A 27451-nucleotide genomic window follows, 5' to 3' on the forward strand; every position below is an offset into this window, starting at 1 on the left:
AATCTTAGTCTAATAAATGTTATTCATTTTAGTATAATAAATATTATTTATTTTACCATTGTAAATTTTGTTGTCCTAATTTCATTACAAATTCACTCCACCAATATCACTGAAAGCAAGAATACAAAAATATTAGAATAATAAAATCAAAATGAAAATCTTAGTATAATAAATGTTATTTATTTTGGTATAATAAATATTATTTATTTTACCATTGTAAATTTTGTTGTCCTAATTTCATTACAAATTCACTCCACCAATATCACTGAAAGCAAGAATACAAAAATATTAGAATAATAAAATCAAAATGAAAATCTTAGTATAATAAATATTATTTATTTTACCATTGATTTTTGTGGACAAATGCGACAAATGTTGTCGATAAATATCGACAGAGCAGATACAATTGTCAATATTATTGATAACAGTTGAAATCAAAATATTCTTAATATCGATAAGAGGTTTATTTTCAAAACCGGAAAGTGTTGTCGATAAATGTTGTCAACATTGACAATTTATGCTGGATAATTCGACATTTATAATGAGGACGAAAATTAATTAACATTTTATTTCTAACATGAGAACATTTTTAGTTAAATGCATTTCGGTATTTTGGAAAAGTAAACGAGAGTATTCTGATGTTATCGATTTGATATTATGAGCTAATTAAGGAACAAAATTGGCCATTTTATCCGCCCATTTCGTACGAAATGGTGCTATTGATTGAATGAATACAATCTTGGAACGTGAATAAATCAACCCCTTTGATATTTAGTGCAAGATTGATGCCACCGTTTTAAGCATTTAAGACACTATACGTGTGCGTCATTTAAGAGACTATATAGTATGTAAATGTCCTCCAAAGCAGTGGCGCAGCCAGCATTTAATTTTAGAGAGTAAAATTGATCGAATAAAAATATCCCTAATACAAATAAGATGAAACTTGTCAGATGACCATGAAAAGTAATTTAAGAAACGAAAACTGGTTTTAGAAAATTTTTTAAGCGCCAGTAGTTAATTCATAATAGGTTATTTATAAGAAGTGTAGAGGATGTGATATAATACACATATGAAATTTTAATAGAAATAAGATTATCGGGAAATTTTTGTAGTGTTTTTGTCAGCTTTGTTTGGAGGAGCCCTTTGTTCACATTGTACGGCACTGCTTTGAAGGAGGGTTTATGTATGTTTCATTGTACTCTACATGTATTGTGATATTGATAAATGTTTTGCTTTTTATTATTTTGATATTATGAAGTACCTTTTGGAGCAGTGGTTAAGTCGTGGAGTAACTTTTTCTCGAAAGTGCAGTTACACATTTAAAGATTTGTGAATTAGCTTGATGGTTTCTAAATTAAAAATTTTATGACTTGGAGATTTTAAATGTTGTAAATTTTGGAAAGTTGGATTATGAGGTTTTAGAAATTTTTGAAGTTGATTTGAAAATGTAAGAATTTGAAAAATTTGAAAAACTGAAAAATTCAAAAATCGAATTGAAAAACGGAGGAATTGAAAATTGGGGAAATGAAACATTGGAACACTGAAAAATGAGAGAATTGAAAAATGAAAGTAAATAATTGACAAACCGAAGAATTGAAAAGTGGAGGAATTGAAAAGCGGAGGAATTGAAATATTGTAGAATTTAAAAGTGGAGGAATTGAAACATTAAAGAATTGAAAAGTTAAAAAATTGATTAATGGTACAGTTAAATAAGAATAAAATAAGAATTGAAAAACAAACAAAAAGTGGAAAAGTTTGAGGAATTGAAAAGTGGAAATTTAAAGAATTGAAAAACTAACAAATTGAAAAATAGGGGAATTGAAAAATTGAAGGACTAATAATTGAGGGAATTGAAAAGTGAAAGAATTGAAGAATTGAAAAATTTAGACATTGAGAAATGGAAGAATTAAAAAATTGAAGGGCTGAAAATTGGGAGAATTGAAGTGGAAGAATTGAAGAATTTAAGGTTGAAGAAATAGAAGAATTGAAAAATTGAAGGACTGAAAGATGGGAGAATTGAAATGGAAGAATTTAAAAATTTAAGGATTGAGAAACGGAAGAATTGAAAAATTGAAGGACTGAAAGATGGGAGAATTGAAATGGAAGAATTAAAAAATTTAAGATTTGAGAAATGGAAGAATTGAAAAATGGGGAAATTGAAAAATTGAAGGACTGAAATTTGAGAGAATTGAAATACAGGAAGTGCAAAATTTTTTAATTTACTAACTTACTTCTTAATTTCATAAATTGGCAACTCGATAATTTGGTTATTTAGAAATTTGATAAAATAATTATTCCGGACTTTAAAAATGACAATTTTAGAATTTTTGAAAATTTGGAAAATTAAAAAGTTGAAAATTTACAAACTTCAATATTTAAAAATATGGAAACTTGCATATTACAAATATGGAAATATAGAAACTTGCATATTTAGAAATATGGAAATACGGAATCTCACAAATTTGCAAACTTGCATATTTGGAAATATGGAAATGCGGAAGCTTAGAAACCTGGTAATTCGGAATTTACTGACCAAACAATTTATTCATACAAATATTTCAAATATTCAAGTTCAGATATTCATAAAATTGCAAATTTTGGAACTTGGTTATTCACAAATGCAAAAATTTCAAATTACTAAATTTTCGTATTGAGAAATTGATTACTTATTACTGCACTCGAGTGCATACTACGCGCGCGTTCGTGTTCCGCGTCCTCGCGATCGTAATTATTCGTCAGTGCCCGCTCTTAACTATGGTCTGATTCTCAACCGCATTTCGCATTTTTATAATAATCCTTCATTATTCGTCATAAAAATGGTTGTAACACTACTAATGTTGGATTAAACCTCATAAAATCCATGAAGTCTCACAAGGTATAACCGTTCAGCATTCAAAATGAGTTTCGATATCGATCCTAACCTCGAAACTATTCTGTAAACAAGAAATTTGAAATGTTTACATACATTATTTACTTCCGCAATTAAACCAATTTATTTCAAAATAAATGTTTTGGTTTCATTATTACATTTCCTCAAATGAAAAAATTATATTTTTTTGCAAAGGAAAGTGAAAATGATAAAAAAGGTAAAATGTCAAATATCTATAAACGATTAAGAATGAGATTAAAAATTTTATTTCTTTTCAGGCGTAGAATCGCTTTCCTGAGTTTGAAGATTTTATTCTTATTGATCGTTTCACGACCCCTTTAAATGTAATAGGGTCAAATTTGTCCTGGGGGAAGTTGTGAACAGGAAGAATTATTTCATGTGAAAAATATTTTAATAATTAAGTGAATATAAAATTAAAGAAATGTTAATAACAAAATACATTAAAATGTTGAAAAAAAGAGAATGAGTTTTTTGTCAAGATTGATTTTTAGGTTATAGCAATTAATTATTTTCTCTTTATATAATTTTTTTAACTTTGAAAATAAAAAGATACAATTCTGACAGTAATTATCAAAAGTAAAGATTAAGCATTATTTCCTGTTGCAACTATTTTTTGGAAGGGTCATCATTTAAAATAATTTATTTTAAAAAATTGAAAGCAAATTTAAAAATTCTTTAAACTTTTAAAAATTAAGTTTGGAAATTTCCTTTTAAAATTAAATTTTCAAATCTTCTTTAGTAATTAAATTTGCAAATTTTCTTTAAAAATTAAATTTTTTAATCTTTAAAAATTACATTTCTCAATCCTTTTCAAAAATTAAAGAATTCTCCTTTGAAAATTAAAAGAGAAATGTATAGTTCACCATGATAACTAAAATTAACTTATCACAATAAAAATTGAATTACTTTAAAATCTATTGTAAAGTAATAAGAAAGAAAGTTTGAGTGAAATGTTATTCTGCAATATATATTAATACAAAATAATTATTTTGTCAAAATATTATGGTTACAAGAAATTCTTATATAAAAATATTTTTGTCAAAATATTATGGTTACAAGAAATTCTGGCATAAAAAAATTTGTGTGGAAAGTTTAAGGTTGCAAAAAAAACATTCTATTATAATTAATAAACATTTCTAAAAATGTTAATGTTACCAAAATTTATTCTGATTGTAATAAATAAATTTTTAAAAAATTTTAAGGTAACAAAAAAGTCATTCTGATATAATAAATTATGTAAGAATATTACATTGCAAAAAATATTTTGTTAACAAATAAATGTTTATAAAAATTCTAACGTAACAAAAAATTATTCTGACATAATAAATAAATAAACTTGTTAATTAATTGCTAGCCTGTTAAACCGACTAAGTTTTACATTCTCTCTCTTGTGTTCTACTTTATAGCAATTTTCTTTCTCGCCAACTTTTCTGCTTTTGAAGCTTTTTATCTTTATCCTTTTCTTCTTTTCTCTTCTCTCTTACTTTCCTTTAATTTCCTGCCTCGTACTAGTCCTTTTCTTTCATTTCCCAGCAGTTCGTCTAAGCTCCTCTCATATTCTTCGATCTCCTTACACCTTTTCATTAAATGTTCTAGCGTCTTTCATTCCACCTCGCGCAATGTACATAACCTATTTTCACCTTTTTCTCTATATTTGTTACCTCTTTCTTCATTTTCACATGTGAAGGGGTTATTCTAGTCCAGAATGTCATTCTTTACGTTCACTTTTTACAAACTATTTTTGCAAAGAGAACATAAGTGTTTTAGTACCAGCTTTTTGCACGTGGACTTACTTAGACCTTCAAGAATAAATAAAGTAATTTAGCGAGGTTCTGAAAGAAAAGTAGTCACAGTCATTCTTATTGAAAATTAAGAGAAAGAGAATGAAAGACATTCTTAATTAGTAGGAATGTTTAAAGAATTATGCATTTTAATGGTTGAATACGAAACGTTGTATTTAGTAACTTTAGGTTAACTCTCAAGTATTTCGGAAGATACTAGTTCATGAAGATTTACAATTTTTAAATATTATTTTAAGATTTTCAAAATTGCAGTTTTAAGTAATTACATCTACGGAGTTGAAAAGTCTTACATTGAAAATTACAAATTTTCAAATTTTTAAATTTCAAAATTCCAAATCTCTAATTTTCATATTCTCAAATATTCAAAAATTCCAACATTACAGAAAGGCAAAACTCAAAAATCTAATTCCCCAAATTTTCAAATTTAAAAATTCCAAAACTAAAATTTCAATATTCTCAAAATCGAAAAACTCAAAAGCTCCAAAATTCAAAAATTCAAAACCCTTAAAACTAAAAATTTTCAGAATTCAAAAATTCAAAGACTTCAAATTCCAATATTTTCAAATTCCAAAAACTCAAAAATCTAAAAAATTTCAAAATTTCAGAGTTCCCCAATTTCAAAATTCCAAAAATTCAAAAACCTTAAGATTCAAAAACTTCAAAATTCAAAAATTCAGACTTCAAAATTCCAATATTTTCAAATTCCAAAAACTCAAATATCTGAAAATTCCAAAAACTCAAAAATCTCAAAAATTTCAAAATTTCAGAATTCCTCAATTTCAAAATTCAAAAAATTCAAAAACCTTAAAACTCAAAAACTTCAAAATTCCAATAGTTTCAAATTCCAAACACTCAAAAATCTAAAAAATTCAAAAATCTAAAAAATTTTAAAATTACAAAATTTCAAGTCTAATATTTCCAAATTCCAAAAACCCAAAAATTCTCAAATATCCAAAATTGAAAATTAAAAATTTCCCCAATTTCAAAATTTCCAAATCATTAAATCCCCAAATTTCCAAATATTCTGAAACTTCTAAATCGTCAAAATTAAAAGTAACATATTTTCTATTAAACATCCATCTTTTTAATAAAATTTAAAAAATCATCTTTTTAACACAAACCACATATTTTTTATTTATGCTGTTCAAAACATTCTGCATTGAGAAGTATTAGACTATTAAAAAAATTAATAGTTTAACGTATATTTCAAATTTCGTACTTCGTCTCTTTACATAGCCTCTTTCAACCGAGACACCTTGTACACACAAGAAATAAGTAAAGATACTAAAACCACATGTTACATCTTATATCCTTCTTATCGAAAACCGATAGAACTTTTGCCGTTACGGTTACTGCAAACGATACGAATTTTCAGAACAACCTAATGCAATATATCCTCGTTATATTGCCGCCAACAAAGTTCAAGATCGGAACATTTTTGCAATTCATTATAACATATTGAACTGGATAAAAAACTTACTCCTTTAATATCATAACGATGTAAATTCTCGGAAAAATAGCTGGCAATATAATAGATATATGTGGCAATATATCGCGTAAATATCTACCATTAAATATTCAATAAATAATTCATCAATTTTTCTGTCAAAGTTAGTGCAAGGGCGGCAATATGATGAGAGTCCGCCATATTAACACGAATCAGTTATAGTTGCATTTGATATCGGTGATATTTATACTCATTTAGAATATTTGATTTGTACACATGGTTGTATCGTATGTTTCAGACATTTTGCGTGGTATCGAAGAGATTTCGTAAAAATTACATTCACAGATTCACGGCAACAAGCAGTTGGTTCATATTTTCTCCATGGAATCCTATAAGACGGTATTGTATCTTCCTAAGCACGAATCAGTACTTCGATTATATGGTCATGGCTACGATAATATTAAATTGTGCCTTCCTCGCCATGACGGAAACTATCGAGGAAGCCGAGTAAGCATTTTCGCGTGGTTCATCACGCTACCTACTAATCGAACCCTAAATCATATCTTTTGTTCCCGTTTTCTTTCCGACAGATATATATTCTTAGCTATATACACGGCCGAAATGGTAATAAAATCAATAGCCAAGGGATTTGTGCTCAATAAGTATACTTATCTGCGAAATCCATGGAACTGGTTAGATTTCGTAGTGATCACTAGCGGCTACGCAACCATAGGGATGGAAGTAGGGAATTTAGCTGGACTTAGAACATTCAGAGTTTTGAGAGCCCTCAAGACCGTTTCAATTTTGCCTGGTAAGAATATTAATTAAAAAAGTTACGTTTTTCAAATTATTTTTTACAACCTGCACGTGTTCGGTGAGTTGACATGCGAATCTACAGTATCTATATTCGACTGTCAACTTACAGGACGCGTATAATACATATGTGAAAAGGGTTAAAAATCTTTGACAGTTAATAATCGAATGAATAATATATTTGTACTGTTTTTGGAAGTACAACTTTTCACGCGTGTTTTCGCGACTTGCTATGACCTTATTTTAAACGTGAAACACTTTATTCTGTATAAACTAGACCGATTCAATTTCTATAATGATATAACGTAGATTTGTTAATTATATTTTTTTCTTTAAAGACAAATATACGTATCTGGACTCCACAGATAAAACGTGTTACAAACACTTTTTTAAAACATGACATTTTACACATTTTCGTACGAAACATTTCATTCTTACGTAAACGGTATTTTTTTATAACCTATTTAGTTTTGAATACAATACCGTAAAATTAGTATAAGTACGTATCTTGCTCCGAGGGAAAGTGTTAAGAGCTCCCAGTGTTTTCTGCCTCTGTACATTTTCAATCTGTAGATGCTTTTTGAAGCATTTGAAGCACGTATAAGTAAATAACAATCGTATTCGCTTGGGAAAGAAAGTTCGTACATTGTGGATGTCAAACTGAATGTCGCGTGCAGAGAACCGTCGTGTTCAAACGTCGCGAGAAGACTGACGTCGAATAAACAAACTATTGCGCGTAGCAACGGTTTACGTAGCTACGCAGTTTTCGGGAAAATTCGACTTTCAGAGCGTGTCGATTAAAAAAAGATGTCGCGAACGTTCTCGCACGCGTGACTGTCTCGAATATTCTGGCGGGATTCGTCGCGGATTAAATCTCGTAGTACTTTTTGGCTTTACGAACGTGAAGTGCATATGGCGGCGGTTCTCAACCTTTTCATGAATGTATACCGCCAAAATCAAAATTCAAGAATTTCAGTACTAGGTTTGATAATTTGCTCGTTTCGACTTTAGCAAAGGTCACACGGGTTTGATTGGTCTGTGGAGTTATTCAGAAACAACCGTATACGTTATTATTGAAAATAAAAATTTGGATAAAAAAATTATTATATTTCACAAATTATCCGTGCACTATTCAGCTGCCTCGCATACCATTAGTCGCAGGAGTACCGTTGGCTGAAAACCTCTGACATGTGGTATTATGTCCATCATATAAATTAACCTAATTTCGGACTTGATATCTGCTTTAAAAAATATGTACGTATGTCAGAATCGTATAATCCTGTGCCCAGGTTTAGGGTTTTAAGCCACACGAGAAAAAATAAAGTAGACAATGTTAAGTCAACATGAAATGAAAGATGAAAGTGCATCGCCAGAGTTGGACAGTATCATATCCAATTTATTATTTACTTCAAAAAACAATGTCCAGTAGTCCGCTTTAGGATTAAACAATAGAATGCTACATATTGTATGTGTTATTAAAGAATAACTGGAGCAAACAATACACAATTTTACTTTCGAATGATAAAATAGTAGTTATATTTTTTTTTACAATTGAAAATATTACTGAAAATTTTAGACTGTCAATATTTCAGGATTTTTTAAGTCAATATGCGATTGTTAATATGATAATAATAGTAAGATCCACATCCCAAAATTTGAAATGACAAATTTCCAAATTTTTTTATTTTTAAATTGTAAAACTTTTAAACTCAGAAATTCACTAATCATCGAATAATCATATCCATAGAATTAAAAAGTTGTTAAACTCCCAAATGCTAAAATTTCCAAATTCCAAAATTCCAAAATTCCAAAATTCCAAAATTCCAAAATTCCAAAATTCCAAAATTTCCAAATTCCCAAATTCCCAAATTCCCAAATTCTAAAATTCTAATATTCTAAAATTCCCAAATTCTCAAATTCTAAAATTCACAAATTCCAAAGTTTCCAAATTCCCAAATTCAAAAATTCACAAAATTCCAAAGTCCCATATTGTCAAAATCCCTAATTTTTTAATTTTTCAAAATTTTCAAATCTTCAAATTATAAGTTCACCATCACTATACATTGCCAATGCAAGATTACAAATAACTGTTATGAAACCTGAAATATTGACAACAAACACTTGAATCAAACAAAAGCTCTATAACTCAAAATGTTTCCAACATTGCAAGATTTTTACGTTTCCAATTTGCTTCTCCTCAAAATTTAAAAAACATGACCTAATATGCAGCGGCTGTGAGGTCCAGATATGTATGTTCGGTAAGGTTAGAAAAATCGATATTTCAATCAGGGGAAATGTGTCTGAAGCGATCCCTGTAAAACCGTAATTCGCATTAAAAATAGAAGTGTACATTATTCAAACGAGGATGCGATAGATTTCGTAACTTAATCTACCTATCTCATCATTAACTTAAATAAAACATATGTAAACATGCAGTTGTATATTTTACATTTTATGTTTCTCAATTTTGTAGCGTTATTTTGCATAATTTTTTGTTTAAAACAATCACTATTTTATTTATTATTTTATTTAACTTCTTAATTTTTTAGGGTTATTTTGCATAATTTTTTGTTTAAAACAATCACTATTTTATTTATTATTTTATTTAACTTCTTAATTTTTTAGGGTTATTTTACATAATTTTTTTTTGAAACAATCACTATTTTATTTAACTGTTTTATTGAGAAGAAGTAAATTAAGTCAAGCCATGAACTTTTATTTAAATAAAACCAGAATTGTGATTATTTAATATTATATAATATAATCGCAATTATATAATGTAAATAAAATATAAGAAATTAACACTGCGTTTAAGCATCACCAGTATGCAGTTACTTTCAAGTTAAAAATAAAATACAAAGTTAAATGTACCAAAAAATTATATTTTATTTCATACTATACTGTTTTTTATTATTATTTAATATTACTCTATTATTATTTTTATATACTAAGATTATTGTATTTAAAATTGAATATTTAATATTTAAATATAACTCCAAATTATTACATGCGATAATTAAATTATTATCGAATTGTAATTAAATTCGTTTTAATTAATCGATTGATATGTAACATTTAATTCATCAAAAACTCATTAAATTGGTTATAATAAAAGTTATACAACATTAAATAACTTTATCTTAAATAAAATGTAATTGAAAATTATTTTGTAATACATAAAATATATATTAGGGCGGCACAAAAAATTGTATAAACACGACACTTGGAGCACCAAATGATGACACCTGGAAAGAAACTTATAGATCAGTAATGCGAGATAACATCACTAATGGCCGCAGGACAGTCAGGAATCATTAACTTCGAGGGATCATTTTGTACACTTTTCCCCTATACATGTATTTTTGACCCAGTTTTATTCCGCTACATAAGTAATCTTTGAATTATGATTGTCAAAAGATAAAGATTATAAATAACATTGACGTCCAAAATTATATATGCACAATATCCCGCCAATTTATCATAGCCAGCCATTTTGTACGACCTTCAGTTTTAGAAACTCATGTATTTTTCGGATTTTCATCAAATATGCAAACGACGTGGATAGCAGAGGAAAACCGATATCAATGTTTCCTCCGTGAAACTCGATATAACCGCAGAGTAAGGATTACGCGAAAGCTATTTACGTTGTCGTACAATTCGTAAATATTTACTTGTCAACGAGTTATAGATATTAAATTCAACAAGTTGCGGATATTAAAAAAGTTTGACTGCTTTATTTTACGTTAAGGTTTAGGCTCTAGTGTAAAACTCTGCTGGAAATGGCAGTCTGCCATTTTGGATATTGTACCGCCATTTTGATTATTACTTTATATCTTCAAAGTCAGAACTGAAAAAGTTCGGTTAGCGAAAGTGGTTAACAAGATATCTAAAGCGCATACTTTCTGTGTTAAAAAATAATATCTGACAAGGTATTTATATTTTTTTCAAGAACTAACAAAATGATGTAAGGTTTAAAACTTTGAGTGCCACCACTAAATTAGAAATAAGAAAATTTGACCGTTCACACTAATATGAATTTCTATAAATCTAATAAATAATAACTTATTAAATCTAATCCATGAACATAATGAATAATCTAATAATATAATAAAAAAACTATAAACAATTGTTACAATATTTAGTCCCTCTTGTATCAAACTATTTTTCATTAATTTAATAAAACTTATTACATAACATATGTATTTATATCACTTTCAAATAATTAAGTGCACTTTCATGTTTTTACGAATTCATCAATGTATCTATAATTTATAGTACAAAATAATTTTCCCTGAAATAAATACTGTACCATATCTAAAAATTAAAAATTAATACTACACCCATACACAAAACATATATTAAAATTTTGCATTGGGTTTCTTTTAATAAACTAACTTTTCTGGTAAATTAATTATTCCACAAAATTCATTTTAAATTAATTTACAAGCTGATGAAAATTTATTTCTATTAAATTACATTAAATTACATTACATTCAATTAAATATTATCTTGTTGAGAAAAGGAGTATATAAAATTGAAGGTAATAGTAATAGAATGGCGGGATATTGGTTCTTTACAGAAGAAATTATAATCGTTTTTTTAATCATTTTCAGGTTTAAAAACCATCATCAATGCATTGTTACATAGTTTTAAGCAACTTGCCGAGGTAATGACGCTCACCATTTTTTGTCTCATGGTTTTTGCACTGTTCGCCTTGCAAGTTTACATGGGCGAGCTACGAAATAAGTGTGTAAAAAATTTGGGATCTAATAATACACAAATCGACTGGCACGAGTACGTATAAACTTTATTGGCCATGCACAGTAAAGATTCGACATAAGTGAAAATTTCGGGTCTTTTGCTTATGTCGTATACTTCGAACATTGATCGAATTAGAAAGACACAGCGAGCGACGGAAACGTTCGAACGATCGAACGTAAACAAACAGTAACGTATCGGTGCGACAATCTTAATGCAACAACTTCTTTATTTTTCACGTTTTTGTTATGAAATTTTTTACCGATAAATTTGTAACGCCTTCTTGATTAAAATGAGACCAAACACGACGTAACTTGAAATATATTTACTTGTAATTTCAAGTGTTTTATTCGTATCGAGGCTTTACTGTAGTAAGATTCGCGGTAAACGAACGAGTAATGACACGTCGGATAACTTCGTTTCTCTTCGGTATTATTCGGATAATCACGTGATACGTTTGACAGTGCAGTCGTAAACTTTTAGTTTTATGACTTCGAGGATTTTACTTCTACAAGTTGTAGCAAGTAAATATGTCACAAATTACGTCGTGTTTGACCTCATTTTAATCAGGAAAATGTTATAAATATAATGGGAAAAGTTGTATAAAAAAAAGACCGGAAATAAAAAAGTTAGCAATGCATTGGCATTGTAAACAATAAAACGGTTTCGATCTTTATCAACTACAATGAGTGTTTGCTTTTTTTTATTCACTACCTTTTCTGCGTTCCAAACCTATCGTCAATTAAATCAGTAAATATAGACTAAATCATATGGTGTTTGGTCTCATTTTAATCAGAAAATTGTCAAAAATTTATTGATAAAAGTTTTATAACGAAAAAATCAGAAATGAAAAAGTGTTACATTTTCTTTGGTTGTCTCACAGGTATACTGCAATCCGGATCACGTTACATTTCCCAGCGAGCGAACTTTCTGGAATCTTGAGGAGTGTTTCCGCAGTGACGAAGATAACTTTCTTGTTTATATCGTGCATTATTTTCGCTTATATCGAATCTTTGCTGTACTAGGTTGTTGTATATCGAGTAAGTTGTACTCCGCACTTACGTTCTGATTGCTTTTAATTTATCTTACGTATTTACATTAGTAAGAGTGTAAAATAGATTTTTAAATTCTCGAACTTTATCAATTTTCTTTTGTACATTGGTTAGTTTTCAAATTTTCCAATTTCATGCGTAACTAATTGTTTTATAATAAACATTAAATAAAGTTCATAACAAACAACATATAAATGGCTTTGTATAATATAATTGAATTTCAGTCATCTTAGAAAAGAGACTATACATATAAATGCAAGAAGACGTAAGTTCGGATACAAACTATAATCCATTTTGTGACATCACAAGTTTGATGTGATTTGATGAAATAAAAATACAGAGACTTGCGGATACGGACGCTTTACTACTCTATAAAATGAGACAGCATTTATTACTATTCTGTAAAATAAAATAACGTTTTTACTATTCTATAAAATGAAATAGCGCTTTTACAGTACTGTAAATTAAAATAATACTTTGTACAATGTGCATCAATTCAATACTATGTATAGAAGGGCAGTTTTACCATTCAAAGGAACAAATAGCTCTTGTCAAAAACAGTGCGCCAAACTTGTTAATGACTAAATAATAATTACTAATGATTACTGTAATAATTATAGAATAATTAAGGTAATGATATTGTTATGATCTAATAATTAGTGTAATAATTATAAAATAATTATTATGATAATGAAATAATTATTAGAACAAATATAATTGATTGTATAGTAATTCTATAACAATTACAAATTATTAGAATAATATTGTTGTAATCTAATAATCAATAACATAAAGTAATTATAAAATAATTATTAGAATAACAATATAATAATAATCAAGCACTTATTAATTAATAATTAATATTTTGTTTGTGCAAATGAATGCAAAAATATTTTAGAATTAGAGACAAACATTACTCCTTCGATTAATAACACAGCTACGCCCACGAAGAACTGACTACACAAGCGTTTTATTATTGATTTTAATACAAATTAGCTGGTTGTTGTAAAATCGTCCTAGTTGCATTACGCAGTAATCAATACGACGATTCTTTGATAATTGTTTTCTATAAAAAATACTAACCTTTATATAAAAAATACTACAATTAATATACAATAAAACACAATTTACACTATTTTTATTATCAAATCACATCCGACATCGAACACAAGTTATTTTCTGCATCCGTAAACCAGCCATTTTGTATGAAAAGTATTGACGGAACGTTTATGCAGTCACTTTCAAAACTTTAAGTTCCAAATGTACATAGGACAAAGTTTTCCTCGTCTCTTTTAATGCTATGAAATTGCCCGTTCGATATTAATTAATGAATTAGCGGGCACTTTACGCCGGGAACATTAATGCATAATTTATTATCGTTGGAGCATCGAATTAGTACGATGTAAGCGCTCTTAATCGTGTCATCCGTCGAACATCCACTTGATATGCGACAGCCTGACCTAACATATTTTGTACACGTTTACGCGATGTTTGGTATGCATCGATCTGAAAGAGGGAAAAAAGACAAAGCAGCTTGTTGAGTCTGAAGTGGCATTAACCGGTGTCTTGTCTCCACAGGTGGACTTGGAACTCGTCCAACTGGGCATTCGACGAAGATGAAGAACCAATAATTTGCGGTAACGCAACCGGCGCCAGGTTAGCCAAATTTCGTCCTTTATGGCCGGCCGCTTCGAATGACGTACCGATTTTAACGCTGGAAACCTTCCCCCTTTTAGGCACTGCAACGAGAGTTATATCTGCCTTTGTGTTGGCCCAAATCCAAACCACGGTTACACAAATTTCGATAATTTCCTGTGGTCGATGCTCACCACGTTCCAGTTGATTACATTGGACTACTGGGAAGACGTCTACAATAAGGTATCTATTTCTTCGTGAATAAACCATTCGGGGCACATGACATGCTAATTGAGAATGCATCGTACTACGTTAAACTACCTCCAATTTCAATTGTAGCCTTACATTCTTAATTCCGTTTGAACTCGTTGCAAGACGCACATGGTGCGCCGGTAGTAATGGGGTGGCGGTGTTGATAAAGTACTTCTGGACAGTCGATAGCCTACATTTTTAATTCGATTCGAACAACTCATTTACTGACATATTTTTGCAAGACGCACACGGTGCGTCAGTGGTTATGTGGACGACGCACGGTGGGATCAATAAAATACTTATGCACAAGTCAATCTATAGCCTGCATTTTTAATTTCATTCGAATAGTTCATTTACTGACATATTTTTGAAAGACGCACACGGTGCGTCAGTGGTTATGTGGACGACGCACGGTGGGATCAATAAAATACTTATGCACAAGTCAATCTATAGCCTGCATTTTTAATTTCATTCGAATAGTTCATTTACTGACATATTTTTGAAAGACGCACACGGTGCGTCAGTGGTTATGTGGACGACGCACGGTGGGATCAATAAAATACTTATGCACAAGTCAATCTATAGGCTGCATTTTTAATTTCATTCGAATAGTTCATTTACTGACATCTTTTTGAAAGACGCACACGGTGCGTCAGTGGTTATGTGGACGACGCACGGTGGGATCAATAAAATACTTATGCACGAGTCAATCTATAGCTTGCATTTTTAATTCCATTTGAACAACTTATTATTTACTATCATTTTTTTGCAAGACGTACACGGTGCGTCAGTAGTTATGTGGGTGATGTACAATAGAATCAAAGAATGTCTATGGACAAGTTAATCTATAGCCTGCATTTTTAATTCCATTCGAACAACCTATTTACTAACATCGTTTTGCAAGATGCATAAGGTGCGTTAGTAGTTATGTGGGTGATGTACAGTGGAATCAATAAAATTCTTATGGACAAATCAATCTATAGTCTACATTTTTAATTCGATTCAACTACCTCATTTGCACACTTATTTTTGCAAGACGATGTATGTTATTGGTTATGTGAAGCACAATGTGTAAATCAACTTGTACAACTTATTCGATGAAATTTTTTTTGCAAGACGCACATGGTGAGGCACTGGTTATGTGACGCATGATGATATCACAAAAGCAACTGTCGAAAAATCAATACATAGCCTACATTTTTATTTTGATTTGAATAATTTACTTGCTAATGTTTTTTTTTGAAAGATGCACACAGTGCGTCAGTGACTATATGGAAGATGCATGGTGATACCACAAAAGTACCTGTAGAGTAATCAATATGTATATAGTCTACAAAATTATTTCCATTTGATGAATTCATTCGTTGATAGTTTTTTTGAAAGATGTACACCTTTGCGTCAGTGGTCATATGAAAGACGCACATGGTGCGTCAGTGGTTATATAAGAGACGCACCCGTTGCGTCAATGGTTATATGGGCACTGTACCATTAGATAAAGAAAACCATCTATAGATAAATCGATTTAGACCCCACATTTTCCATTTGAACTATATTCCTTGCAAGACGCACACGGTGCGTCATTAATCATATGAATTTTCCACAATGAACCAAAGTAAATATTTGCAAATAAATCAATGCAAATTTTTAAGCCACATTCTTAACCCGATTTAAATGATATGATCACTGATGTATTCATTGCAAGACACACATGATGCGTCAGTAGTTATTACGAACCCTGTACAGTGATACAAACCAATGTATACGCAGACATTTATCCCATTTATTTATTTTTCAGCGAAAACTAATTAAATTGCGAAAAACAATTGTGAAGCCGAATATTTGAGAAAGTTCTACAAAGTTTTTATTTAACAACAAAGTTAAACAAACTTTTATTTTTTACTTTCCACAAGTGCCACTTTATATTTACAGATTGCAAGCTTTATTTAGAGGCATATTTCATCAATGTAAGGATTATTTAGTAACAATTTATAATAGTTTAGGATAAATACATTTGTTACATTTAGGGTAAAAACAGATAGGGTTAAATTTTTTTTCAAAAATATTTTTTCACCCCACCGTACGTATTTTGTGCAATTGATAACGCAGTGTGTATGTCTTACAAGGAACGATATTATTAATAAACAAATCTCCCAAACTGCACAAAAAGTACAGGCCAAAAATAGACTTGTCTACAAATACTTTTCTGCCCCGCCACAGGTCGTCCATGTAATCAATGACGCACCATGTCCGTCTTATAAAAAAAGATATGATCCATAACTAAGTTCATCAAATCGACTCGAAAATGTAGTTACAAACCACTGTGTCCACAGATATATTTTTCCTTTGGCTATGCGTCACGCATAATCAATGACGCACCAAGTGCGTCTTACAAAAAAAGATATATGAATAACTAAACTCACCAAATCGACTGAAAAATGTAGTTACAAACCAATATATCCACAGATATATTTTTCCCTCAACTGTGCGTCACTATAATCAATGACGCACCATGTGCGTCTTGCAAGAAAAATACTATTAATGAATGAATCATCCAAATCGAGTGAAAAATATATACTCAAAAATATCTGTGTACAATTTTCATTCCTCTATTATGCATGACCCATATACATAATGACGCACCGTGTGTGTCTTCAAAAAAAAATTAGCAACTCATTCAAACCAGATGAAAAATGTAGGCTAAAAATTGATTTGCCTGCAGATACACTTTATCCTCACACTGCGTCTGTATAATTAATGACGCAACGTATGCGTCTCATAAAGAAAGTAGTATCAACGAACGAACATAACCGAGTAGTTGTTCAGTATGTCACGAAGAGGCGCAGAATATACAGCATGTTGTACACACGTAGCACTTTCGGGGTCAACGGTGTTTCTTTACGTCTTATTGTTAGATGCTTATGTATACCGCTGCGGCTCTGTGGTGGTCCTCATTCGTCGACAAACATTGATTAGTAGGTTACAGTAACTTATTTGTCAGGGTCACTTCTCATGTTCTGTTATGGCGATAGTGTATTATACGAAGTATAATTCTATTTGAGAATAGTGGAATAGGGAAGTAGGAGAAAAGTAAGGGGGTAAAGTAGCACGATAGATTAATAAACAGCGGGTAGTTTAGTGGATTGGTGGGGTAATACAATAGTAATACAAGAAAAATGGTACAATATTGGAAGAATAGCAAAGCAGTAGTAGATAAAAGAGAAAATAAAGTCAAAATAGTAAAATTGAAATATTTCGGGGATCGAAAAAGAATCAAAATATTGTTTGCCGGTGAAAAACATTTATTTATTAAAGAAATCTTAAATGTTAATCAACAAAATAATTTCCATCATTTTCTACCGCTTTTTGACAGCGTAAAGGCAATTGTTCGATTCGCTTCTTAAAAAAAAGTCCGACGATTTTTCAAAGAAAAACTTTGAAATCATTAAAGAAGTTTTGAATACTTTTCAGTACCTCTAATATAATGAAATTATGAAATAGTAGTATAGTGGAATTTCTAAAATAGTAATAGGCTACTGCAATGGCGAGATAGTAAATAATATAAAAGAAAAGTAGAATAGTGGAATAGCGAAGAAAAAGAACTATTGAAATAGTGGAACAGTGGAATAATGGAGTAGTAAAATAGTAGACTAGTGAAACAGTAAATAATACATATAGTGGAGAGATGGGATAGTAAAAGAATGAAACAGGAACATAATAAAATATAATGTAGTAGTATAGTAGCACAGTAATACAATGGTACAGTGGTTCAGTTGTATAGTAGTATAGTAGCACAGTAATACAGTGGTATAGTGATACAGTTGTATAGTAATACAATAGCGCAATAATACAGCGGTATGGAGGTCCAGTTGTATGGTAATACGGCGGTATAGTAGTATAGCAGTATAGTAATATGTTAGTATAGTAGTATAGTAGCATAGTAGCATATTAGTATAGTAGTATAGTAGTATAGTGGCATAGTGGTATAGTGGTATAGTGGTATAGTGGTATAGTGGTATAGTAGTATAGTAGTATAGTAGTATAGTAGTATAGTAGTATAGTAGTATAGTAGTATAGTAGTATAGTAGTATAGTAGTATAGTAGTATAGTAGTATAGTAGTATAGTAGTACAGTAGTACAGTGATATAATATTACAGTAATACTTCAGTAGTATAGTAGTACAGTAATATACTGAAATGGTACGTAGTATAATAGAAAAATCCAATAGTAAAACAAGTTACAATAAACTTTTCCGTTTATAACAAAATAATAAAACGATAAAATATTAAAGTACTGAAATACCTAAACAATTGTTACAAGAACATATGACGATTCTACCATAAACATAATGAAACATCTATCTCCCAAAAATCATCTTACCACAACATGTCGGCTACGAATGGGTTTAACCACACTTCCAACTAAACAACGATAAAATGTATCGAACAATTAATTCACCAGGTATTGTCGGCGTGCGGACCTATCAGCGTCTCGTTCTTCACGGTGGTCGTGTTTTTTGGATCATTTTATTTGATCAACTTGATGCTCGCGGTCGTAGCGCTGAGTTACGAGGAGGAAGCAGAAATAACGAACGAGGTATACGTTAAATTCGATGACCCTCGACGTGGCACTCGATTTCATTGTTCGTTTCGATCGCACAGGAACGACGGAAAGATTTAACCGACCATCGCGAGGACTCGACGTTTAGTTTCGACCCGACAAAAATCAACGTCAAGACACTGGCTAAGGAGAAGCAAAAGAAACTAGATGCCAGGAAAGGCGTTCTTCTGAGTAGTTACACACACAAGAAAACGCGGAGAAGAAGACGCGGACGAAGCAATGCGGGTACCGGTGCTTCCGGTCAAGAGAGAAGCGGTTCTGTGCCAAGCAGGTGCGTTTTCTGGCCAAAGAATTTCACTAAAACACAGTACAAATGGATTATTTTTTAAGATACATATTTAATGAAGTAATCTAATGAAGTAATAAAATGAACTAATCTACAATTAAAAACAATTAGTTTCCCTAGACTTTAACGACGTAAATAAGTTCTTGAGTGTTCACATTTCCAAAACTTTTTCGAATTTTAAAAAATGTCTATTTTCTGAATTTCTAAATAAACTAATTCCGATATTTGCAATTTTATAAGTATATCAAATTTTTTAAATCTCCAAATTTTGAACTTCCTAAATTCCTAGACTTCAAAACATCCAAATTTCCTAGATTGTTAAGTTCTTAGGTTCTTAAGTTTCCAAATGCGCAAAAACTCTACATACAAATTTTTTTAAATCACATCTCTAGACCACAAAATTCCTAAACCTTAATATTCCACGATGTCCACATTACTAGTTTCCAATGTACCTAGATTAAAATATCCCTATATTGCACTACTTCTAAATCGCGAAACTCCTAGATCCAAATATCCCTAGAGGCAGATATCCCTAGTTCCAAATATCCCTGGAATTCCCCAGATACCAATATCCCTAGATCTGAATATCCCTAGATCCCAATGTCCCTAGATCCCAATATCCCTAGATCCCTAGATCCCAATATCCCTAGATCCCAATATCCCTAGATCCCAATATCCCTAGATCCCAATATCCCTAGATCCCTAGATCCCTAGATCCCTAGATCCCTAGATCCCTAGATCCCTAGATCCCTAGATCCCTAGATCCCTAGATCCCTAGATCCCTAGATCCCTAGATCCCTAGATCCCTAGATCCCTAGATCCCTAGATCCCTAGATCCCTAGATCCCTAGATCCCTAGATCCCTAGATCCCTAGATCCCTAGATCCCTAGATCCCTAGATCCCTAGATCCCTAGATCCCTAGATCCCTAGATCCCTAGATCCCTAGATCCCTAGATCCCTAGATCCCTAGATCCCTAGATCCCTAGATCCCTAGATCCCTAGATCCCTAGATCCCTAGATCCCTAGATCCCTAGATCCCTAGATCCCTAGATCCCTAGATCCCTAGATCCCTAGATCCCTAGATCCCTAGATCCCTAGATCCCTAGATCCCTAGATCCCTAGATCCCTAGATCCCTAGATCCCTAGATCCCTAGATCCCTAGATCCCTAGATCCCTAGATCCCTAGATCCCAATATCCCTAGATCCCAATATCCCTAGATCCCAATATCCCTAGATCCCAATATCCCTAGATCCCAATATCCCTAGATCCCAATATCCCTAGATCCCAACATCCCTAGATCCCAACATCCCTAGATCCAAATATCCTTATATTGTCATACCTTTAGACCCCCATACCCCAAAACCCCCTATTTTTTAATTTGCCAAATTTATAACTATTGCAAAATTCATAAATTTCTAAAAATGCTATTTCACAAATTTTATAATGTAATAACAATTTATACATTTGAGCGTTAGTAACGTAGTATCTATATTTGTACAATTTTTTTTCCGAAAGGTCCATCAAATTTTTTCGCGCCGAAAGAAATTATAAATTTAATCACTACCGTGAAATAGCATTAAATGTTCAAAATTTTACAATTACATTTATCACATACCATCATTTATCAGAAAGTTGTATCTACAAGCAGTAACTAGTTCACAGATCCGTATCCAAATCTGTTACATAAAAATTACATAGTATACATTGTAAACTCGAATGAGCGTGTTGATCACCGATCAGATTGCCCGGCATTTAACGAGAGTCAACTTTTATAAGCGTTCGATCAATTTCAGATCGGTGACACCGAGCCCGAGTCCAAGTCCGAGGCACTCGAACGTTCGACCATCGCATTTAGCTTTACAAAATGTTAGCCCTCGAACGGTGGAGAACAACGCTGTTCACAGGCTGGCACCGAATAGAGGGATGCTTCACTCTCGTCAGGCAAGCAACAACAGCAATCAACAGTCGTCGTTGGACGACTCGGGAGTAGTCGATGACCACGACGGCGACGACGTCACGTCCGTCGAGGAACACGACAAACGGGACAATAAAGAATCCAGATCCGACTGGCAGGATAAAGCACCTAGTAATAATAACGCCGAAGCCAATGCCGAATCTAGTGCCGGGACGAGGAACGGAGCTAATAACGAAGATGAGGGAGACGGCGAACGGGAGAAGCCGCAACATTCCCGGTCCGCCTGCTTCCGGGCTTCTGGAAACGTCCCTACGACGCTTGCCGGTGGGACCACTCGCGAAATCAGAGTGTTCAAGTGCAATGGCGTCAAAACGAAGAAACAAATGTATACCCTGCCACCAGAATATTTGTCGCATATTGTTATTTTAGGTAACGTACCGAATTTTTATTAGATCTTTAGCTTACGATTGTGACATTCGCGCGGATATTCTTTTATTGGCGTTCGAGTAGATTGGTGATCTAATGCGTTGTGGGAAACGTAATTTTAAAGACTTTTTGAGGTTTGAAATATGGAATTTGGATTGTGAGTTAGGAGATATGAAAATTCAGAAAGTAAAAAGTTTGGAAATTTGGTATTATAGAGATTTGAAAATTTAAAGACTTGATAATTTAAAAATTTGTGAATTTGGAAATTTGGAAGTTGGGTAATTGGAGAATTAGTAGTTGGCAATTTGAAAATTTGAAACTTGGAAAATTAGGTAATTAGGAATCTGACAATTTGCAAATGTGGAAGTTGGGAAATTAGGAAGTTGAGAATTAGGAAATTAGGGAATTGACAATTGGCAATTTGGAAGTTGAGGAATTAGGAAATTAAAGAATTGACAATTGGAAATTTGGTAGCTGGGAAATTAGGAAATAAGGAAATTGACAATTGGCAGTATGAAAGTTGGGAAATTCGGAAATCAGGGAATTGCCATTTAGGAAATTAGGAAATTAGGGAATTAGCAATTCCGTGAATTTGGAAAATTTGGAAGTTGGGAAATTAGAAAATCAGGAAATTACTAATTAGAAAATTAGGGAATTAGCAATTTTGTAATTAGTAAATTAGGAAATTAGGGATCTGATCATTTGGATTTGTGGAAGTTGGGAATTAGGAAATTAGGAAAATAGAGAATTGGCAATTTTGAAGTTGGAAAATTAAAAAATTAGGGAATTACCAGTATTAAAATTTCAAAAATTAGAAATCATTAAATTAAAAATTTTGAAAGACAGAATTTATTTTCTAATTTCATAAAATATTTGAAATTTTTGTTCCTCTTCCACACGTACAAAAATACTTGAACCCCACGTTTCCGCTTAATCGACGAAAAAACAAACCCATTTGATTTATCTAAAAATACTTTTCCAAATAATAATTTGTAATAATTATTATTCGACTCGTTATTACAATTAGAATTATAATACATGTTTTTTTATGTGCAGATGATCTTCCGGATAGAAATTGTGAGAAGTGTATTCAGTGCTGTGTAGATTATGAGGGTTGGCTACGATTTCAGAACTGTTTATATAAGGTAGGTATGTCAGAAACTATTGTGTAGAATAGAATGTCAAAATGAATGCAAGTATTGTTGTCATACTAGCATTGACTAAAGATTGACATGCCTCTGACAAACAGTAGGGATACAATAAGGGACGACACTCCAAGCGACACCTTTGATATTCCGCAAAACATGTCCTTTTAAACTGATTGTGTAGACGAGCGGGAAATTTAAATCAAGTGAATCTAATTTCACAACCTGTAATAATTATAAATCTAGTTGTCATAAATTTTCTAATATTGCCTTTCGAAGTATTTAGATCAATTTTACGACATTGAAAAGTTGACAAAGAAAGGAGTATAAGAAAATGATTATTTTATATATTTACTCTATAATATTACCAAAGTATATTTGAAATTATTATTCAAAATAACTAGCAAAGAAATAATACATTATTTATCACAAAAAAATACCGATGAATCTATTACAGAGAAATGACATGAGAAATGAAATGAAATGACAATTTTTATTACGAATAATTTACCGGTAAATATGCAGGTTAAACCATTCTTTGCCGACCGCCATATTTGCACTCTGTACGCATGCGCGTCCCAGAATACCGCGCCGAAATTGTATTGCCACTCTCATTCATTTAATATGGGTATTTAAATTACTTGTGTCTATCTGACTTTCTCCAAAAATAATTTCCTTGTCAGAATGTCGTCTCTTGTATCCCTACTCTTTGCCTTTGCTCCCGAGGGCACATGGATTTGAGATCCGAGAACTCCAGGTAAGTAGTAAAAACCAATATTGACAGCTCCATCTGTTTTACCCGTTTATCTTTTTCCAATACGGATTACTGCTTTATCTTCTCTTTCGCAGAAGATGTTAGAAATACTAAATTTCTTGTAAGACATGATCTATATGTTTGGCAGTCTTTAATAGTATTTAGTTAATAAATAACAGATTAAAGTATATTAATTCTGCAGTACCAAGTTGTTGATAGTTTTATATTAATACACAACAATGCTGCAGTACGAAGTGTTTGATAGTTTTATATTAAGATAAAGCAGATGGCGCTAGTTTCCGAGGCATCAATCCATGTGCCCACGAAAACAAAAGAAATACAAGTTCTGTATTAGTCATTGGTTTTATGCTAGTATTTGGACTAGTATTTATACCAGTATTTACATGTAGTAACAAATAGCGTACACTATGTAAATAGAATTAATGGTTGACATATTTATTACGTTACAGAACATATGTACACAGAGTGTTCTGTGCCATATCTGCAATTTTTTATACAAAAATTTGTGCATGAAATTAACTAGTTTTTAATAGACTATGAATTGTAATAATTGAAATCTTTTGAATGTATTTTCTTTGTTGAAAAAAGGTAGGTTATGTAATTTGTTTAGAATAAATTAAATATATGTATAATTTTAAACATCTATACACATCTATATGACATACATATGTATAAAATGGAGCCATTTTAATTACTGCGTATTTGGAAATTTGAAATTCCAATTTTTGAGTGTTTGGAGATTTGAGTACTGGGAGATTCGAAACTCGAATTATTGTATTCAAATATTTGAGTGTTCGAAGATTTAAAATTCGAATATATGGTGTTCGAATACTTGAATATTCGAAAATTTTTAATTCGATTAAGTGGTATTTAAAAATTGAAATTTTGAATATTTGAGTATTCAAAAACTCGAAATGCGAATATATAGTATTCAAAAATTGAAATTTGATTATTTTGAGTGTTCAAAAACTCGAAATGCTAATATATGATATTCAAAAATTGAAATTTGAATATTTACGTGTTCAAAAACTTGAAATGTGAGTACATGGTATTCTAAAATTGAAATTTCAATATTTCAGTATTCAAAAACTTGAAACTCGAATATATGGTATTCAAAAATTGAAATTTGAATACGTGAATATTCAACTATCTGAAATTCGAATATCCGAGTATCAAAAGTTGACATTCAAGTATTTGAGTACTCAAAACTTAAAATTCGGATATTTTAGTATTCAAAACTTGAAACTAGAATTTTATTGTATTCAAAGAACACGAATTTGAATATTTCAGTATTCCAAATTTAAAATTCGAATATTTTAGTATTCAAAAACCCAAAATTTGAGTATTTGAAGATCTACAATTCTTATATTTGCGTATCTGAGTATTTCATTTCCCAATATTTGTATATCCAAAAATTCCAAAGATTCGAGTACCGCAAAATTTGAAACTCGACCAAAAACTCAAATCTAGTCATAATATCTTTTCTCACCCCGAGTACATCTTCATCCAACCTCTAAATCAAAAAAGCCTGTCGATTGACCAATGGCTCGTATCTAGGTAGTGAGAGATCCACTATTCGAGTTGACGATCACGCTCTGCATCGTGCTGAATACCGGTTTCCTGGCGATGGAGCACCACGGCATGAGCGAGTCGATCCGCCAAGCGCTCAACATCGGCAACAAAGTGTTCACCAGCATTTTCACCTTCGAATGTCTGCTAAAACTGCTAGCGTTGAGCAAAGACTTCTTTGCCAACGGATGGAACAATTTCGATTTGATAATAGTGTCAGCGTCCCTGATAGATCTCACCTTCGAGTTGGTAGACGGTCTCTCCGTGATCCGTGGTCTGAGACTCCTGCGGGTGCTAAAGTTGGCTCAATCATGGACGACCATGAAGGTCCTGCTAAGCATCATCATCTCTACGATCGGCGCGCTCGGAAATCTCACCTTGGTCCTGGTGATCGTCATCTACATATTCGCCGTAATCGGCATGCAGCTGTTCAGCAAGGACTACACTCTGGACAAGTTCTACCCGGACCCGGTGCCGCGATGGAACTTCAACGACTTCTTTCATTCCTTCATGATGATATTCCGCATTCTCTGCGGTGAATGGATCGAGCCATTGTGGGACTGCATGCGTGCGGAAGAGGAGGACGGACCGGAGGCTTGTTTCGCCATTTTCCTGCCGGCCCTCGTAATGGGTAACTTCATGGTACTGAATCTCTTCCTCGCTCTTTTGCTCAACAGCTTTAATTCCGAAGAGCTGAAGCAGAAGAAGGAGGAAGTCGGCGAAGATTCAAAGCTGGCTCGATCATTCGACCGCATCCGTTCGATCATACGCAAGAACAAATGCTCACGCATGGCTCAAGATGGCGGCAAGGGTAGAGGCAAGGACCATCGTCTTGAAAAGATAGTCCGGCGAGTGATGGATCGATCCGACAACGAGACTAACTACGCTATTCAAGAGACTGTGCTCAGCCTTCCAAAAGACAACGTTTATAATAGATCCTACCAAGAAAGTTTGAACCAGCCCGTTTTTACTTACGACTCGGTCTACTCGCAATCCCAACTGGAGAAGCACAAGTACGAGCAATGGGAGAAGGAGGAGGAAGAGGAGGAGGAGGAGGAGGAGGACGTCGAGGAGTCGAGGTGTAAGGAAGGGAATTCTAATCGGAAGAAGGAAACCGAATCGAAGGAGAGTAATCTGGAAGAGTATCAGGAGATAGCGAAGGACTCGTCGCCGACTAAGGCACCCGCTGAAGAGAGGACCGCCATGCTGCCTCAGGAGGATCTCTCCTCGAAACGCGACGATCGTATGACGAAACGACCTTGGTACGCCCTTGTCAGTTACGTGGACGAACTGACTGTCGGTGGCAGGCGGGACAGTAAAGGGAAATACATTGACGGAATGGGATCCTTCCCCGGTTTCGGGAGGAACAACCGACGCAAGGAGCCGCAAGATTGCTTTCCGCGACAGTGTTACCAGAAGTAAGGAACCTCTCGTCTCTCTTCCTTCCTCCTTATTGTTATTCTGTTACTGCATGACCTTAACGACGATATACGTTATATGTTTAGGTGTACCTGCATCGATCGATGCGTTGCAACGACTATCGGCAAAAAGTGGATCAGACTACGAACGATAGTTCTTTCAGTCGTTGACACACCTGGCTTTGAATGGATGATATTGGTTTTGATTTTTGCATCCTCCATAACACTTTGTTTCGAAGATATTTATCTAGATGATAATCCCTTTTTGAAGAAAATCCTTTATTGGACCAACCTTGGTTTCTGTGCGCTTTTTAGTGTTGAGATGTTACTCAAGTGGCTAGCTCTGGGTTTCTGCAAATATTTCACCAGTTTTTGGACTATCTTGGATTTTATAATCGTTTTTGTAAGTAGAGCTGTACATACGTGAAACAGCGTTGCGTGCCTGTGCGTGTGTATGGCGTGTGCGTTTTTTGGGTGTCTCTGTGTGCGCCTGTTACTTTTATTTCGATATATACGTGTGGCAAGCAAACGTATGTTATATGCGTGTAAGCGCATGTGATATTAATTATGTGTCCGTCGTTGCTGCATGGATTTTTCGTTCTCGCCGATCGTAACCATCGTATTACGATTTCGCTATTTATGTCACTACT

At 32.4% G+C, this 27451-nt stretch overlaps 2 protein-coding genes across 10 annotated transcripts in view; one reads left to right on the forward strand and one right to left on the reverse strand.

Annotated features, from left to right (window-relative positions):
• The window catches only part of LOC100878747 (sodium channel protein 60E), a 52549-nt gene that overhangs the window by 10012 nt on the left and 15086 nt on the right, over positions 1-27451 (forward strand). For 7 of the 9 annotated variants that reach the window (XR_013038932.1, XR_013038931.1, XR_013038930.1 and 4 more), the window contains exons 2-12: positions 6438-6646; positions 6730-6950; positions 11566-11746; positions 14341-14418; positions 14499-14640; positions 19108-19242; positions 19308-19537; positions 21347-21897; positions 22951-23039; positions 25372-26801; positions 26889-27204. Coding sequence is in view for 6 of the 9 variants with exons in the window: in XM_076534172.1 (XP_076390287.1) it covers positions 6438-6646; positions 6730-6950; positions 11566-11746; positions 14341-14418; positions 14499-14640; positions 19108-19242; positions 19308-19537; positions 21347-21897; positions 22951-23039; positions 25372-26801; positions 26889-27204 (3582 nt within the window). In the remaining 3 variants the exon portion in view is untranslated. The other 2 variants (XM_076534175.1, XM_076534174.1) reach the window with 2 other exon arrangements.
• ND-18 (NADH:ubiquinone oxidoreductase subunit 18) overlaps positions 1-27451 on the reverse strand; it is a 51750-nt gene that overhangs the window by 1705 nt on the left and 22594 nt on the right. Inside the window, exons 5-6 of the transcript XR_013038936.1 lie at positions 213-265; positions 57-109 (exon numbers count right to left, since the gene is read on the reverse strand). The gene's annotated coding sequence lies outside the window, so the exon portion shown is untranslated. The remainder of the gene's footprint in view (positions 1-56; positions 110-212; positions 266-27451) is intronic.

This window comes from Megachile rotundata, chromosome 8 (assembly GCF_050947335.1).
Source record: "Megachile rotundata isolate GNS110a chromosome 8, iyMegRotu1, whole genome shotgun sequence".
In the NCBI taxonomy this organism is placed as follows: Eukaryota; Metazoa; Arthropoda; class Insecta; order Hymenoptera; family Megachilidae; genus Megachile; species Megachile rotundata.